General features: G+C 38.7%; 1 protein-coding gene across 1 annotated transcript in view; it reads right to left on the bottom strand.

Moving 5' to 3' along the window:
- Positions 1-18,172, bottom strand: part of ryr2a (ryanodine receptor 2a (cardiac)) — a 375,294-nt gene that overhangs the window by 13,018 nt on the left and 344,104 nt on the right. Inside the window, 4 exon segments of the mRNA XM_030754826.1 lie at positions 7,831-7,987; positions 12,937-13,071; positions 13,157-13,303; positions 14,077-14,137. Coding sequence (XP_030610686.1) covers positions 7,831-7,987; positions 12,937-13,071; positions 13,157-13,303; positions 14,077-14,137 — 500 coding nt within the window.

Genomic DNA, 18,172 nt, shown 5'->3' with positions numbered 1-18,172 from the left:
AATAGTCTTAACTTTTCTCTGCCTTTCATAAACTATGCATAAAGTTGTGTTGTTTTTAAACCAACAACCTTTGTAAAAATGGGTGCTTTTTCAAAACCACATAGCTAAATGTGTAAAACTGAAAAAATGGCAAACACTCATCAACAGTAAGAACTAAAGCCTTTAATCTTATACAGATTAAAGCTGCAGGATGTAACTTTTATAAAAAATCTGGTTTTTACATATTTGTTAAAACTGTCACCATGTCAGACAGTATGAGACCGATAATCTGCGAAAAAAATGGAGCTCCTCCACCTCCTCCCTGAACCGCTCCCAGTCAAAAACAACCAGTCAGAGCCAGGAGGAGGGTCTTAGCACTGTCAATCACTCCTGGTGTATGCTGCTCAGTGTAGTTGTGTGCAACACTTCATAATTTGGTATCGATCCTATGCCAAGTAAACACAGGGCCATTATCACCGATACTGATACCAATACTTTTTAATAATTATGAAGAATTTCCATGAAGTTTAACTGGTTTGAGATTTTTTTCCTTTGGATCATTAATTAGTTAAAACCCAGGATAGAATTGGGCAAAGTTTATATGTAAGTAGAAAATACTTTATCAAAATAAAAGTTATTGTTCTGAAACAATAGAACAAAACAATTTTCCCCATACATTGATGTCTGGATTTTTTTTTCATAAATTAAGTGTACAAAATCACTCAAGAACAAATGCAAACTTTTTTCCAGGTAGATTTTTCATAAAGTATAATAAAAAAATTTAATAAAAAATGTTCCTTCTTTTTTTTTTTTTTTTTTTTTTAATTTTTAAATTTTTTTTTTTTTTTTTAATTTAAAAAAAAAAAAAAAAAATGTTCCTTCATTCACTAATTTTCTCTAAATTTAAATTTAAATTTGATTTAAATGTTTCATAGCAAAATCCTTTTTTTTCCCAAATAAAATATGTTATGCATCACATGACAGTATAACAAAACACTGTGGGGAGGGGAGGAGCAAAGTGCTCTGTGCTGTGACAGGAGCGACACTTAGACAGTCAGCTCGCATCTTTGATGAAACCTCAGCACTGCATACAGGAGAGAAACTGAAGCCAAAGTATCGATCTCATTACACTGAAATTGATCAATACCAATACCAACATTGTCATCCATATTATTGATATCAGGATCAATCTGCCCACCACTAGCTCAATGTACTAATGGCGGAGAAACAACTTACTTACTTCTCTGCTGTTACCATTGGTGGTGGCCATGGTAACTTCCGGGTTCTAGCAAGAAATATTTCTCACCCCAGCACTAATGCTAATGCTAATTAGTAAGCTAATACTAACCACTAAATGCCGCTCCCACTTGTTAATTGAGTGATGGGGCCTAAGACATAACCAGAAAGCAGTAATCAGTTTTTTTGGACGTGTAGTTACATTTCTCGAGGTGCATGTCAGGTTTGCTTCAGAGAGGATTTTCAGTTATACACAAAGGATCAATGCAGAACTCTAAATCAGGCCTTATTAGATCGATAGAATGATCATTTTTGCATATAATCCAGAAAAGTTACATTTATACATCAAGCATTTAATGTGTCCCAGAGTGCCGTTTCCTTCCACTGTGTTTGCAGAAATCACATAAAAAAATACACAACAAAAACATAATCCAGATTCCTCAGCTGCTAATAGCATTTCCTACATTTGAATATCAGCCACCATGTTGTGAGCATAAACTATCACGTTTTTAATGCAACAATAGGAAGTGACATCATCTTGCTGGGAACTGTAGTATTTTATTCTTGAAGGCCTCTCATAGCTCTACTGGTGCTGAAAACTAATGTTTGACTATGGCTTTCTGAATACAAGTAGGGCTGCAACTATCAATTATTTTAGTAATCAAGTATTTAATTGATTACTCCGTCAATTAATCAAGTAATTGGATAAGAAATAATTTTTCATTTTAACAATTCATCAGCATATTTTAACTTCCGTACTGCTGATGTTTCTCTGTGTGAAACAAACAGGGTGGATGGAGCAGCTACAAAGTTCTCTGTTCTTCATGTTGCTGATCAGGTGGTTGATAAAAACATTTTGACGGAGCCCCTCTGTACTGAAGGGGGTGGAGGGGGCACCGAACGATTGCTAGTGCTAATGGCAGCCCCCCTTTCCCCAGTACACTGTGGTTATAGATCTGTTCTGGTGGCTACAGCTGACGTAAAGAAAAAAATAACAGCTGACATCCTCTGCACAACACGCGCGCACATTCAAACATGCGCACTCACAGCACAGAGAAGTAGGGGCGTGAAAAAACATCTCAGCGATCCACTCGTGTTAAAGGGTCGTTTTTGTTTTTTTTGGAAATGCTCCGCTTACACGGAGACAGCTGAGCTGCAGAGCTGAAACGAAACATCAAAGCAACAAATTTGTGTCGAGGATTTTTAATAATCGAATTGCGTTATTCCAAGAATCGTTGCAGCCCTAAAACTTGCATTAAATTTTTAGTTTGTGTATCAAAATACATGAAGGTTGGTATTTACCTTTCATGCTGGGATTTTTTTGTTGAATCGGAAGCCTGAAATTTTCCTTTGATCTTCATTTTCCCTCTTACTTCTCTTCGTGGTCATGCGGTTATTTCGATTTATGCAGCACACGCGTGACCATAGTGAGATCAAACGTACACACTGTGAATGAAACTGTCCGTGCTCTGTGGTAGATTGCAAACCGCGGTGAAATGATACAGGCGTAAGCAGCGATAATAGCGGCGACCTAGCCGGGGCGGAGTCTGTGAGGTGCGCTCCTTTGAGAGGCAGAGGAGCGCATTCTTTGTTGGATTTGAATCAGTACGTTTTGCATCCAATAAAAGCAAAGATGTTAACAAATAAATTGGACAGTATTCTGGCAATTTAGTGATATTTCCACAGCTGTGGTCTTGACTGGTCTTGAAATAAAATCCCGAGTCCGCAAGGTCCGAGTCCATGACAAGACCGAGACCAAATGTGGTCGAGTCCATGACAAGACCGAGACCATCAAAAAGCGGTCTCGAGACCGGTCTCGAGACCAAGACCGATCTCGAGTACTACAACACTAATGTTAAGGACCTCATAGTGTCATATTATTCAAATAAAGCCCTTCACTCTCAGAATGTAAGTCAACTTCTGGCTCCCAGAGTTTCCAAAAGTAGAATGGGAGGTTGAGCGCACACATTTCATCTAGTCCAATGAAACCAGTGCCCACTTTGGGTTATGGAGACAGACATCCCATTTTTTAGATTAGGCTTCAAACTTTCAACTGTTTTTGATGCCTATAGTTAGAGCTCTATCAAGTGACCCTGACCCATCTTTTATGTTACGTAGCTACTAGGGTTTAATCCCGGGATCCGGGATTCCCGGGAAATGCGATCAGAACCATTTCCCGTTTCCCGGGAAACGTCAGACGGGAAACCGGGAAAAAAGTCGCGCGCGTTGATTTGACTTTCAGAAAGAAAAGAAAGCTTCAGAATGTTAAATTTAAGGAAATATTGAGAGAAGGGTTCGTTTAATGCGAAAAGCATTACTCTTCATTTCAGGCACGTTCAGCCTCTGTTTAAGGCTTCAGCCTTCATCTCAAGCGTTTTAATAGAGGTATTACACAGTTGTGCTTTTTTCCTCTTTAATTTGTTGAAATCGTAGGCAATGTGTTTACCCTAAGGTATTTTGTATTATATAATTTTATATTATTATATATTGTTATATTGCATTATATAGCCTATAAAATATGCCTGCCCTGAACAATAAAGAAATATCTGTTTAACTTCGAGTGTTTCTTTTCCTCGTTTGCAGCCGCTTACTAACAATCATGAATTAGGATACGGGCCTAATGTGTGAAGAAATTATCATGAAATAGATTGCTTTAACATATTTCGCTTTTAAAATGGAGTTGAGTAAAATGTATATTTTTTAGGCTATAATGATTGGCCAGTTTTTCAATAGACGATTCACAGCGAACCTACTTTAACCCTCAGACACGGTGTTATAAATTTGCTGTTGCCAGAATGGCAATGACCAAGTCGTAGTGCATTACTCAAGGCCCTGTGTTATGCCATATTATAGTGTAGTACGGTAGTTTACTTTTCAATGACTATTACAGCGTTCCACTGGTGGAGATATAGCGCAACAGATGTCGCCACGACAGCGTGGCTGAGCCTTTATCAATGCTGTGGAGATGAACCGTATTGTTTTGCACCAGCAGTTGTAAAATAGCTTGGTATAATTCCATGTACAATGGAGGAATATTCGAATTATATTTGTTAAGGGAGTGTTGAGGAACGATACAACACCGCATAGCTCGAGCACTCAAATGCCGAGATGTAGGTTTTATTGCGTTAATCAAGCCGACGTTGCCCCCTACTGGGCATAATAGGACATAGCTGGAAAGCTACCTCTACAATATCACAATAGGTTAAGGCCGACACAGGCTACAGAAGGCCTAATTAAAATAAATAAATAAATAAACTTTTTCCCGGGATTCCCGGGAAATGGCTCGTCATTTCCCGGGATTTGATTCATGTCATTTTCGGGAAAAATATTAAACCCTAGTAGCTACATGCTTAGGTTGAATCATGGGTGACTTCCCATGATGCACTAAGAATGTCACTTCCACTCCCCTGATTTCACTCCTTAGGTGAAATCAGGGGAATATGTTATAAACTTTTTCCTACTTTTTCCCACTGTCTCCTATAGTTTGCCTCTTGTCTAATTTGTTGTTTGAGGTCTCTCTTTTTTCTATTGTTTTTTGTTCACCCTCCAACTGGGTGATGGTTGCTACTCCCTATCTCTAACATCCAAGTATTAGTGGTGGAATGCATGAATACAAAAGTGCAAAAGTCTCAAGCCACTCCTCATTTCTTTACATTTTGCTTCAAAGGACTTCAGAATTTGTGTAATTTTAAAAGCACCCTTGATCAATAATTCCCCAGGCTTTCTGAAGGTCTTTCAACATTTTTCTTTGGGCACTGGCTGCTTTTCCACTGATTTTCAGTCCAGTCCTTACCTGACCATTTTGATGCTTTTTGTTTGTTTGTTTGTTAAGCCACTTTAAAAGAACCTCTAAATCTCTCAAGCATAATAAAGTCACCTATGTCAAGGGATGAACCAGTGTTGTGTCTACATATAAACAACTTAGCAAAGAATCAATTTTAAATTATATATTTAAGCACTTTGTTACTAGCAGGCTGTCACAAAAACACATAATTTGCTCCCACTCATTTATGTGAATCTAATAATAATATGAATAACTACTGACGGAAATTCATGTCTGACATAACTCATCTGTTGTTTGTATGGGAATTGAAAAACCTGATGACTGTGAGTACAAATTATTTTCTGCATCTCTTCTTTTTACATTGGCGAGAGGAGTCTTCCAGTACTGATGTGTTTTTGTTCCATAAAGATGTTATAAAGTGGGTGATCAGAGTTGTTCAGTATGGTGTCTAACATCTTTAGTATGCATTTTTCCAATAACAGAGCCAGCTTTCTTCACAAGTTTGTCCAGTCTCATTGCATCCTTGTTTCTGATGCTGCCACCCCAGCAGATTGCAGCACAGAACAGCATGCTTGCCACTACAGATTGAGAGAACATCTTCAGCATTTTACTGCAGATGTCAAGAGACCTTACTTTTCTTAACAAAAAGAGATGGCTCTGCCCCTTTTTGTATAGTTCGTCTGTATTCAGGGACCAGTCTAGTTTCTTATCTAGGTGTAAACCTAGGTATTTCTATTACCACCTCTATGTCCACCCCACAAACATTCACAGGCTTGAGAGGGAGCCTTAATCTTCTGAAATCTATTATCATTTCCTTCATCTTAGAGGTGTTCAATATGAGGTGGTTTTTGTGACTCGAGTCACTGAAGGTATTAACAAGATCCCTATATTCAGATTTGTGTCCATTCCGGATACATGCCATAATGTCAGTGTCATCTGACTATTTCTGGATGTGGCATGATACAGAATTGTATTTGAATTCTGCTGCATACAATGTGAAAAGGAAGGGAGCAGGATGATCCCCTGTGGAGCCTCCATGCTGCTCGTTGGGACTCGAACCCCCGACCTCCTGCACCAAAGACCGTAATGTTATAGATATATATTCATTGTAAGACCAAATGCAGCAAACCTCTCAGGTCAGACAGCTTCTGCATACAAGCTAACATTAAGTAGAACATGCACAGGCACCCTCCACAACAAATAGGCCCTGTCTAGAATCTGAGATGTGGATGTAAAAGGCATGTTCTGCTTAATGTTAGCTTGATATGAAGGAGCTGTCTGACCTGAGGGATTCACTGAATAAAAATCTTCATCTGTAGTATGATACGGAACACTGCTGCTAGTATTATGTTGGCACGTATGTTATTTTAAAGTGGCCCCCAGGTCATTTGATGAACAGTTTCTGCAAATCACATCCTTAAGAAATAAGAAAAGATCCAGCAAACACCTGACATAGAACCTGAGATATGCATCTGGCTCTTGAAGTGATCCATCTATTGGTCACTGAAGCCTCTCATCAGAAAAGGTCTAATTGAAAGGGTCAAGAGGTCATACTTAAGGAAGGGGACTGGAAGAAAAGACTGAGGCATGCCAAATTATATAAGAACTTGACTGAAAACAGCAAGTGTCTATAGTCATCTATAAAACATGTTGCTCTGTCATGATCTGGGGCTGCATTTCAGCCAGTGGTGTTGGAAATCTTGTCAAAATTGATGGAATAATGAATGCAGACCATCCGATTTTTATCCAGCATGCAACACCATGGAAAACATCTCATTAAGAGTGGCTTCACTTTTCAGCATGACAGTGATACAAAACTGTGCTCCCAACACAGTAAGAGCATACCTGGATAGAAAAATACACAATGGGACACTATCAGCCATGGATTGGCCTCCCCAGAACTTGGAGCTCAACTTTACTGAAAGAGTGTGGGATCATTGTGTCAGAGGACAAAACAAAAGACAACCAATATTTTAAAAAAAACAGCTTTAGATTATCCTGCAAGAAGCCTGGAGAGCTATTCTGAGGACTACTTAAAGAAATGACAAGTAAGAAGAGTAAATGTCTAAATGTTGGCTTGTTAGAATTGTAAATAACAAAAACAAAAAACCCTTTTTGGCCTTATATTTTTCTATGTATTTGACATATTTTATTTTACATTTTAATAATGTGCTGCTCCTATTTCCCATTTTCCTTGCAAAAGATAAAGAAATAGGGTTGGCTCAAGATTTTTGCACAGTACTGTACATTGCATTAATTATTTAAGTATCATGGCACTTTATATTTGCCCTTTACAGTATATAATCCATGACATTTCATTACAATTATATCTGCAAATATGGCACTATGTAACAGCTGGGATGTTAAAAAATAAACTTTTTGCACAAAAAAACCCCAAAATAATTTATAAGCAATGCCTTTTCTTATTAAACTACACATTCTTGAATACAACAGAGGTAAGTTGAATTTTTAAATATAAAATGCCACAAAATTTATGTCAACTGATTGGCACTACTGATTAAAAACAAAACACGGACAGGGATGTTTTCACTTTGGGCTTTAAATAACTCTTAGCCCACTATTCTCACTATTCCTAACTATTTTAGGAATTTTCACAAATCCTCTCTTTATTAAGGGTATGATGTTCCATTTATAGTGCTTTTCAACCGTAATGCATTATATAGAAAGATGTTTCGATTATAAACAGAACAGTCAAAATATTAGACACAAAGAGTCTAATATGCACCAAATAGAACCAGAAGTTGTGCCTAATTAACTGCTTGTGTTTGTAGTCAGACTAGGTGTTTGTGTGCATGTGCTTGATGCCTCACCCTGAATGATAGCCAGCAGGATTACAATGACAAAGAAGAAGAAAGTGATGTCAAAGATGATGCGGTAGATCTCATATTCATCACCAGCTGGGTCCTCGATCTGGTCACCAATTCCTCCACCCGCTCGCACCCCCACATACATGTGGAACATGTAACACTGGGGAACAGAGTGAGATACACAACATAAAGGTGGTGGTGGGGTGGGACACAAGTATAATCTGTTGCACTGGATTTGTAATGGGCACCACCATGATCATCACAAATATCTCCCACAGACTAAATGTGTAGCAGTGTCTCACAACATTTGTGATGTCTTTTTGCAGTAAATGACTCCTGAAAAATCACGAAGACCAAAAATAAATACATTTGCAAATCTCATAAACTCATGTTTTATTCACAATAGAACATAAAAACATATCAAATATTTAAACTGAGAAAATTTAACATTTTAAGGAAAATATTAAATATTTTTCTTTTTAATATCTTGTCTGCTGGATTCCTACATGATTATGTTCTGCTCACCCAACCTGCTTCTCAGCTGCGTCCAAGACGTAATGCTGTTTATCGTATTGTGTTTTAAAGGTCTGTTTAAACCTGTGCTTGTCTGTCTAATAGTATCTTTTTGTAGCATATGTACTGTTGTATGATTTATTGTAATTGTATAGATTATCTGTCTGCTATGTGCTTTTATATGCTATATTGTTTATATGTTAATAAATACATATGAAAATTTAGCCTTGTATGTTGTTTTATAGGTTGGCAAGTGGCTGAAAATTAGCCATCTGGCTAACACTGGCATATTTACAGCACTGTTGATCAATATGTTTTGTCCCTGTGGATAAAATAAATTTTAAAAAATTTAGCTCATTTTAAATTTTATGGCAGCAACATGTCTCAAAAAAGTTGGAAGAGGGCTGGAAAAGTAAGTGGAACTTAAAACAAATAGGTGGAAGAACATTTTGCAGCTAATTAGATTAACTGGCAACAGGTCAGAAACTTGATTTTGCACATAAAGTTTTTTTTTTAAATGGGCAGAGGTTCCACCATCTGCAAGAAACTGCATCTATAAATTTTAGAACATGGTGGCTTCCACAAAATGACGCCTGCTCTCATGCATTTTTAATTTCACTGCATTCTGTTTTATTTACATTTTACACAGCTTCCTAACTTTCTTGGAATTAGATTTGTATTTACACCAATTTGTCTAGTGTACTGCACAGCTTGTGAAGCTCCTTGAAACAAATATAACAGCATCATCTCTTCTGGAAATGCTTTCCACAAGGTTTAAGAGTCAAAAATTGTTCATGGGAATTTTTGAGCATTGTTCCAGAAACGCATTTCTGAGGTCAGACAGTGATGTTGGACTAGCTTGCAGTCTCCACGCTAATTCATCCCAAAGGTTGAGATCAGGACTCTGTGCAGGTTCTTCCACACCAAACTCTTTCATCCATGTCCATGTCAACCTTGCTTTGTGCACTGGTGTACAGTCATGTTGGAACAGGAAGGGGCCATCCCCAAACTGTTCCCATAACGTTGAGAACATGAAACTGTCCAAAATCTCTTGTATGCTGAAACTAAGGGGCCAAGCCCAACTAGGTAAGCAGGTTGCATGAGTAGGTGCTTGATTTTGCACAGCTTAAAGCAGATAACCCATAAGCTGGAGAGGGAATGGCATCTCACTAAATTAGAAGATGCTCTTTTAGCCTAGAAAAAGAGTTTGTTGCTCTATAAAAACGCCCTCCGTAAAACTAGGACATCTTACTATTCATCATTAATTGAAGAAAATAAGAACAACCCCAGGTTTCTTTTTCGCACTGTAGCCAGGCTGACAAAGAGTCAGAGCTCTGTAGAGCCGAGTATTCCTTTCACTTTAACTAGTAGTGACTTCATGGATTTCTTTACAAATAAAATTTTAGACATTAGAGAAAAAAATTATTCATAACCATCTCAAAGATTTATCTTCATGTTTGGCTGCTTTCAGCACTGCTGGTATTTGTTTAGACTCTCTCGCTCCAGTTGATCTTTCAGAGTTAACTTCAATAGTTACTTCAATAGTGTTGAATATCCCTGTGGCCATGAAAGTGATTGGAACATCTGAATTCAATAATGGGTGAGTGAATACTTTTGGCAATATAGTGTAGTATTAAATTTCAAAATGGAAAGCCAGCAACAAATATATTTACAGCTCTGTACAGCTCCAGTAAAGCAACATCAATAGATTTGAAATTAAGCACTACAGCACTAAAGAATTAACCACTAAATTAAATCTGAAATTCAGCACTAAAGTGCTGAATTTAAGATTTAAACCAAGGGCTTGAACAAAAATATTACATTTACTGTATTTAGTGACACAAATTTGACCTTGGGTTTCAATGTGGGAATGAATAGTTGTTTGTCTCTTTGTCTTAGTCCTGCCATGGACTGTCACCCTCTCCAGGATATATCACGCCCTATTTCAGTTGGGACAGACTTTACCAAAAAAACAAACAAAAAAAAACAAAACAAAGAAAACCCCCAAAAAGCTCTAAAAATGAATAAAAACAAACAAAGAAAACAAAAAAGTCCCCACAGCAGCTCAGACACAGAATTTACTGGACAGTTGGAAGTACAATCAACCAAAATGATGAACAGTGAACATTATAGAAAAGTTGAGCACATGCTGTGTTCCACTGGGATGTCAGTGGTTGAAGTGATGTCACTCCTGAGTAAAGCATTTTCCATTAGTAAAATCAGAAAAGCAGGGAAAAAATATTTTTTGTTTGTTTGTTTGTTGCACCGTAGAAAGGTAGAACCATTCATGTATCACTAACAACACAGCACAATGATTGTTTTTTGCACTTAAAAACACTGACAGAGCCTGGTCAGTACTATGCACATAGCTTATGTACGCAATAGTACATAAAATAAATACACAATAGTGGCAATGCAGATGACAAGTTTTACAGTTTTACTAATGTTTATCTTAAATTAAGTCAGGGTTATTGGGCTGCTCCAACTTTCCAAATTGGAAATCTGACTTGAAGGGGCACTGAGAATTCTGACTGGAAACTTGGAAATTCCAACTACCGACTTCAAATGCCATGCACCATCAGATTATCTCCTCCTACTATGAGTGTTATTGTAAAGGAGGAGACAAACCTCCACAGGGCAGTGGCCTTCATTAGTGCATCCCTCCATCCTGTTAAGCCCCTGTCACCTTCTTGAACTGTAGACAAGCAGAGATGCCACCCTTGGCCCCTTAATAGGAAACAGAAGAGCTCTATGGAATGCAACGGGTGGCTGACTATAGGGGATTAGTGTGTGTGTCCTGATATTTCCAGGTGACAGAAGGCTTCCTTCCTCTCTCAGAAAATACCAAACATAGAGCCCTTATATAGTATTTCTTTCAGTTGGCCTAGCAGCAGAAAACATGCTCATCTAAGCTGTACTCAGTCTGTCTGTACCTGGCATGTCTCTTGTCACTGATATGATTGACTTATGTGTTTGGCTTTAAGATACACTTATGTTTCATCCCTGTCAGAATCTGACATGCATTAATGACACAGATATTTATGTATAAGTAGTGGGTTATGCCACCAATGTTTAAAATTCATCATAATCTTACCATTACTGTTTCATTACTGGCTTTACTTTCCTGTGTCATAAATTTGGCTCTTTCAAACAGGCTAAACAACAATGTCAGCTTGTACTTTATAGCTAACTCATACTGCTTTTATGAAACTGGCATCCAACTTCTCTACTTCAAATGCCATTATCCAGGATCACCTGTTTTTGTTTGACTTCATAAAGCCCGATAAGGTAACTCAAAGAAAGCCTTAAATTGAGCTTGAATCACAATAAAGATCTCAGGTTAGTACCACAAAATTCTTAATGTCACATGCACAGTTGCTATTCCTGAAAAGCTAATAGATGCCAGAAAAAAAGTGGACAAAAAAAATAAACTTCCAGCAACTCAGCTGGAGTGCAGACTGCCTGAGGGGAACACTGTTAAGACTAAAACCCATGACTCTATGTCCATAAATGGAGTTGAATGCACTCATAGACAGGCTGCAAAGAATAATTTTTAGTGAGACAGTAAGTAAGTGAGACAAACTTTATTGATGGAAGCAACTGCCCAGAGTGAAGAAAGTGAACTGCAGCAGTGAACAACTGACCACCCAACCATTAGCTTTGGGTACATTGAATGTTATCTTATTTTTTTGCATATTTGTCATACTTACATGTTTCATCAAAGAAATTTTGATATTAGGCAAAGATAACCCAAGTAAATACAAAATGCAGTTTTTAGATGATGACTTAATTTATTAAGGGAAAAAAAGCTATGTATATATACCTGGTCCTTAGTGGGGGCGATTACTTTTTTCCACATAGGACAAGGCAGGTTCGCATAGCATTTTTGCCAGTAATCATTTAAAAACTACATTTTGTATTTACTCAGATTATCTTTCTAATATTAAAATTTGTTTGATTATCTGAAACATTTACAGTCCCCTTCAAAAGTATTGGAACACTAATAACAATCCCTTTATTTTTGCTGTACACTGAATTCTAAAATTGCTCATAGGTGTGAATGGTTGTCTGTCACTTTGTTAGAGAGACAGACAACTTAGGCGTAAATAAGGAGTCACTCAAGGCTAAGAGGTGTTTTTAACTGGAAACAGAATCGCTTGTGCCACAAAGTTTGGAGGAATAAATTCAAATAGAATTTGTTTAAATTTCCACTTCATAGCTGTTTACTAAAAAAGTTTCAAGAAAAAAGTGTAATTATAGCTAACCTAAAAGCAGAATGGCAGGTTTTAAGGACTGACTCTATAGCCCTGTTCTTTAAAGCCTAATAGTAGATTCTGTATTACTCCTCGCAGAAGAATAAGCCACTGTAAACCTTTATAAAGGTAAACTCATGCAAAATATTAGTAGTAGTAATAATAATAATAATAATAATAATAATAATAATAATAATAATAATAATAATAATAATGTGATGTACCATGAAACTGACAGATTCTTAAGATATACAATGATTAAAATTTGCAGTCATTTGATCACATACCTAGCACTGTTATTCTAGTTCACTACAGTTCGTTGGATAATACATGCCAAACTCACTGTCAGCATGTCATCACACTTCATGTCTGGCAGTTCTCCATCTTCACTCTTGTTGTAGAACTTCCTGAAAAAGTTGAAGGCCACGACTGTGTAGAGGTACACCACCACTGCTAACAGGCCAACAGTTAACACTAGCTGGAGGAGAAGGAGCAAGAAAAGGTTGCTGTGATGCAAACAATGGCCAGTATGTTTAATTTGTTAATACAGTAAGTGCGTTTACCTGTTTTCCATTGTGTGTGACTGAGGAGAGAATAGTACGCAGTGTCTTAAAACCCATGGCAATGTCCAGAAGATGGGCAGCAAAGAAGAAGTTGTTATAGTGACCCAGAATGGACATGGTCATGTACCAGGCCAGATACAGAAAGGACTGCAGGGAAAGTGGGTGGAAATTAAGTCAAGGCACTGTAGCAACTACTGCAATGAGTGCGAGTGAGCAACTAATTTATAATATTAGGCAACACTCTGCAGGAACAGGATTTACTATCAAAATAAACAGAGCATATGATTAATGGTGGAGCTGAAAAACTAAATAAATAAATCAGAATCATAAATTTTTTTAAATGATCACTAACCATACTAAACATTAATGACTCTGGAGACAGTTGTGGATGACGTCATGGATCATTTTTCAGTTTGAAACCCATGTGAATGTGGCAGCTAACATTTTCACAGATTCTTGTAACTGCTCTATTGAAATTGAGTATACTGTATGTTTACATTTCTGAATACAAGTATATTTTTTTCCATTTCATACAAAGAACATTTTCTTGTGGACTGAAGCCAACAATTTAAATATGTCATGTGTTTTGGATGAGGACCCCAAATGCAGACTTAAACTTAAGCAGGTGAAATGAAAATTAAAGCGTATCTTTAATGAAGGCCAGCTGAAACAGTCCAAATGAAAACTTTTTTCTTTTGGAATATGGCAGCGCAACCACAAACTTGCAGCAACCTCTCCTGGAAATGTAGCAGTGTTTGTAGATTAATGTACTGGTATGTGTGATTTACACAGTGAGAAGACTAAAGTTAAGTGTAAAAGAGTCCGTGTACTTTTTGGTCATTCATTTTCCTTTTTGAAAACCGATATTGAAAAACAAATAACAGATTGGTTATTCGTTATTGCGAATTTTCCATACTTACATTGTCTGTGAACACAACTCCCAGCTTCCAGATCTGGTACTTGACATCAATAGAGTTCAACCTGTTAATAGAAGAGTAAGGATTGTTTTCACATGCACAGAAAATGACGAACATCAGAGAAGATGCAAAGAGAAGAAACACTTGCAATTGGCCACCTTAACCCTTTCTCATAATTGGATTCACCTGTGTATGTACAGGGGTTGGACAATGAAACTGAAACACCTGTCATTTTAGTGTGGGAGGTTTCATGGCTAAATTGGACCAGCCTGGTGGCCAATCTTCATTAATTGCACATTGCACCAGTAAGAGCAGAGTGTGAAGGTTCAATTAGCAGGGTAAGAGCACAGTTTTGCTCAAAATATTGCAATGCACACAACATTATGGGTGACATACCAGAGTTCAAAAGAGGACAAATTGTTGGTGCACGCCTTGCTGGCGCATCTGTGACCAAGACAGCAAGTCTTTGTGATGTATCAAGAGCCACGGTATCCAGGGTAATGTCAGCATACCACCAAGAAGGACGAACCACATCCAACAGGATTAACTGTGGACGCAAGAGGAAGCTGTCTGAAAGGGCTGTCCGGGTGCTAACCCGGATTGTATCCAAAAAACATAAAACCACGGCTCCCCAAATCACGGCAGAATTAAATGTGCACCTCAACTCTCCTGTTTCCACCAAAACTGTCCGTCGGGAGCTCCACAGGGTCAATATACACGGCCGGGCTGCTATAGCCAAACCTTTGGTCACTCGTGCCAATGCCAAACGTCGGTTTTAATGGTGCAAGGAGTGCAAATCTTGGGCTGTGGACAATGTGAAACATGTATTGTTCTCTGATGAGTCCACCTTTACTGTTTTCCCCACATCTGGGAGAGTTACGGTGTGGAGAAGCCCCAAAGAAGCGTACCACCCAGACTGTTGCATGCCCAGAGTGAAGCATGGGGGTGGATCAGTGATGGTTTGGGCTGCCATATCATGGCATTCCCTTGGCCCAATACTTGTGCTAGATGGGCGCATCACTGCCAAGGACTACCGAACCATTCTGGAGGACCATGTGCATCCAATGGTTCAAACATTGTATCCTGAAGGCGGTGCCGTGTATCAGGATGACAATGCACCAATACACACAGCAAGACTGGTGAAAGATTGGTTTGATGAACATGAAAGTGAAGTTGAACATCTCCCATGGCCTGCACAGTCACCAGATCTAAATATTATTGAGCCACTTTGGGGTGTTTTGGAGGAGCGAGTCAGGAAACATTTTCCTCCACCAGCATCACGTCATGACCTGGCCACTATCCTGCAAGGAGAATGGCTTAAAATCCCTCTGACCACTGTGCAGGACTTTTATATGTCATTCCCAAGATGAATTGATGCTGTATTGGCCCCAAAAGGAGGTCCTACACCATACTAATAAATTATTGGGGTCTAAAACCAGGTGTTTCAGTTTCATTGTCCAACCCCTGTAGGTCAAGGGTCAATGGGCTTACAAAACAAATTTTGTGTTCCAATAATTAGTGCTAAAGGTATTCAAATCAATAAAACGACAAGGGTCCCCGAACTTATGTACCTGCCTAATTTTGTTTAAATAATTATTGCACACTTTCTGTGAATCCTAGACACTTCATTTCACTTATCAAATATCACTGTGTTCGTCTGCTATATGATATATTTAACTGAAATTGCTGATCTGAACAACCAATGATTTATAAAGGAAAATCATGAAAATTATCAGGGGCTCCCAAACTTTTTCATATCACTGTATTAGTTATATTCAAAAGCTGCCGGGGATGTGCCAAAAAGTGATCGTCTCCCAAAAAGCAATTTTCGGTGTTTGCCAAAAAATGTTTACCTGTATTTAAATGGCTGTAAATGACTTGTTGACCTATAATCTGTGAAACACATATCAAACATATCTGTCATGAATGATATCAAGTCATTTTGAGCGAGAAACAGGATTTCTATCACAAGGTAGAAGCTGCAATCAGTTTTTGGCAAAGTGACTTTTATATATTCATTTTTTTTTTTTGCAAGCTAAAAACTGTCATTGACAATAAAAATGTCTTTTTAAACAGAAATCTGGCTAAGAAGGCTGCAGAAATTGCAACAAATATAGCATCACAGTTCCATAAAGATATTTTAAGTGGCCAAAAAGCACTGGATTGATTATCATGTAGGTACAATAACACAGACTCCTAAAGATTCCTGAAAAACAGGTTATGCCTTCATTTTATATATAAGCCCTTCATATTTACAAATATAAGCAAAGACATTACTCAAAAAAGCACACAGAAACATCAGAATCACTTGATGGCAGATGATCACTTTTTGGCACAACACTGGCACAACACTGGCACCCCCCCCCAAAAAAAAAAAAAAAAAAATGACAACCATGAAATGAGGGCGAGTTAGCCGTGTTTAAGGGCAGCATTTCCTCTACTAATACTGTCCAACCAATTACTTCGACTCTCCCCCACTTGCTGGTTTTGTATTGTAGTCCAGCTTTTGTTGTTTGAGCGCTGGGGGGCCTCCTGCATTAGCTGCAGCTCTCTGCTTTGCACCACCTGGTGGGACTTGCTCTGTAAGGTGCCGTTTACACGAGACCGTTTTCATTTTGAAACGGTGTCGTTTTGATGCGTTTCGGCCTTGCGTTTACACGACAACGGTGTCGTTTTGATGCGTTTCGCCCTTCTGTTTACACGACAACAGAGTGAAAACGATGTGTTTCAGAAACGGGGTCCAGAGTGGAGCGTTTCAGAAACGCACCGGCTTGCGTTTTCGTGTAAACACTTGAAACCGGGGTGATTTGAAAACGCTCGACTCGCACATGCGCACTATGGTTGCGACGGCCAGTTTTTCGCGCACGCGCAAACTGATAAACAGTACTCGCGGATTCACGAGTGCTTCTTATGCTTTTCCTGTGTTTTTACCGTTTTGTAATTCAGCGTTGTGTGCAGCAGCGATTCAACCTCATCATCGGTCCACACAAAACCTCTCACATTGGCCGTTTTGTAAGTAATGAACAATTTGCCGCACTACCTACTGTGTCACTCCACGCATGCGCGTCTTGCGTAAACAAACTTTGCAAAGAGAAAACCAACGCCAACTTGTGGCCTGGCATGGGAACTACATCGTTTTCATCGTTTCACATGTCCTCGTGTAAACGCGGATCGTTTCTGAAACGCCATCGTGTAAACGAAAGGCTGAAACGCATCAAAACGACACCGTTTCCAGTGAAAACGGCTTCGTGTAAACGGCACCTAAGTTTGACTGTGCTGTGCTGCGACTCCAAATGTTTCTTCAAATTTGACGTAGTGTTTTTGAAGCTAGATAGCACTTTGTTCAAAATAGTGCCTGTATTTTCAGCTAGAAAATGCGCATCTCTCTCCTCCCTCCATAGTTTACGTTTGTGTTGCTGTGTGGTATTGTTGTCCTCATGCTTAACAGGACTTAATTGTCACATTGGCCAGACGTCACTTCCCAAGACTAGGGCTGGGCGATATATCGAGTTTTTAAAAAACACTGATATATTTTCATACACAATATAAGATGAGACAATATCGTTTATATCGATATAGTTTATGTCGCGTAATAATCATACTTGTAGATCCACCAGTTCACCTTTCTCTCCTCCTAGTTTGTCTCTGCACAAACTTCATGCTGCCCCGCCTCTCTCAGCTTAACCCGTAAATCATGCAGGAAGCAACAGTATGGCAGTGTTGATAATTTAGTGAGTTTGTTGCTAGATTTAGTGGCTTTTCAGACGCCGCTGGCAACTTTTTTTTCCCGAAAGCAACTAGCGACAAATTTAGCGACTTTTTCCGGTGAGGTCGACGACTTTTGGAGAATTTTGGAAACCTGAAATCCTCCGCTGTTGCTTTTGTGTGCATACAGCCTTCGTACTGCGTCCATTCGGATGCTTTAGCATCACCAGGACCCCCAAGAGTCCTTGGCTGCAGGGAAGAGGACCCCGCCATACCGCAACTCCATAGCAGAAGTTGGTTCGTACCATAAGTCATGTGACCTTAATAGCGGAAGGGGATCTTTTTCGTGTGCTTGCAGATGCTGCATTGAGCAGGTGGGCCTGTTGCTGTGATA

This window comes from Archocentrus centrarchus, chromosome 19 (assembly GCF_007364275.1).
Source record: "Archocentrus centrarchus isolate MPI-CPG fArcCen1 chromosome 19, fArcCen1, whole genome shotgun sequence".
Taxonomy (NCBI): Eukaryota; Metazoa; Chordata; class Actinopteri; order Cichliformes; family Cichlidae; genus Archocentrus; species Archocentrus centrarchus.
The sequence above is the reverse complement of the archived record's forward strand: the minus strand, read 5'-3'. Positions and strand labels throughout refer to the sequence as shown.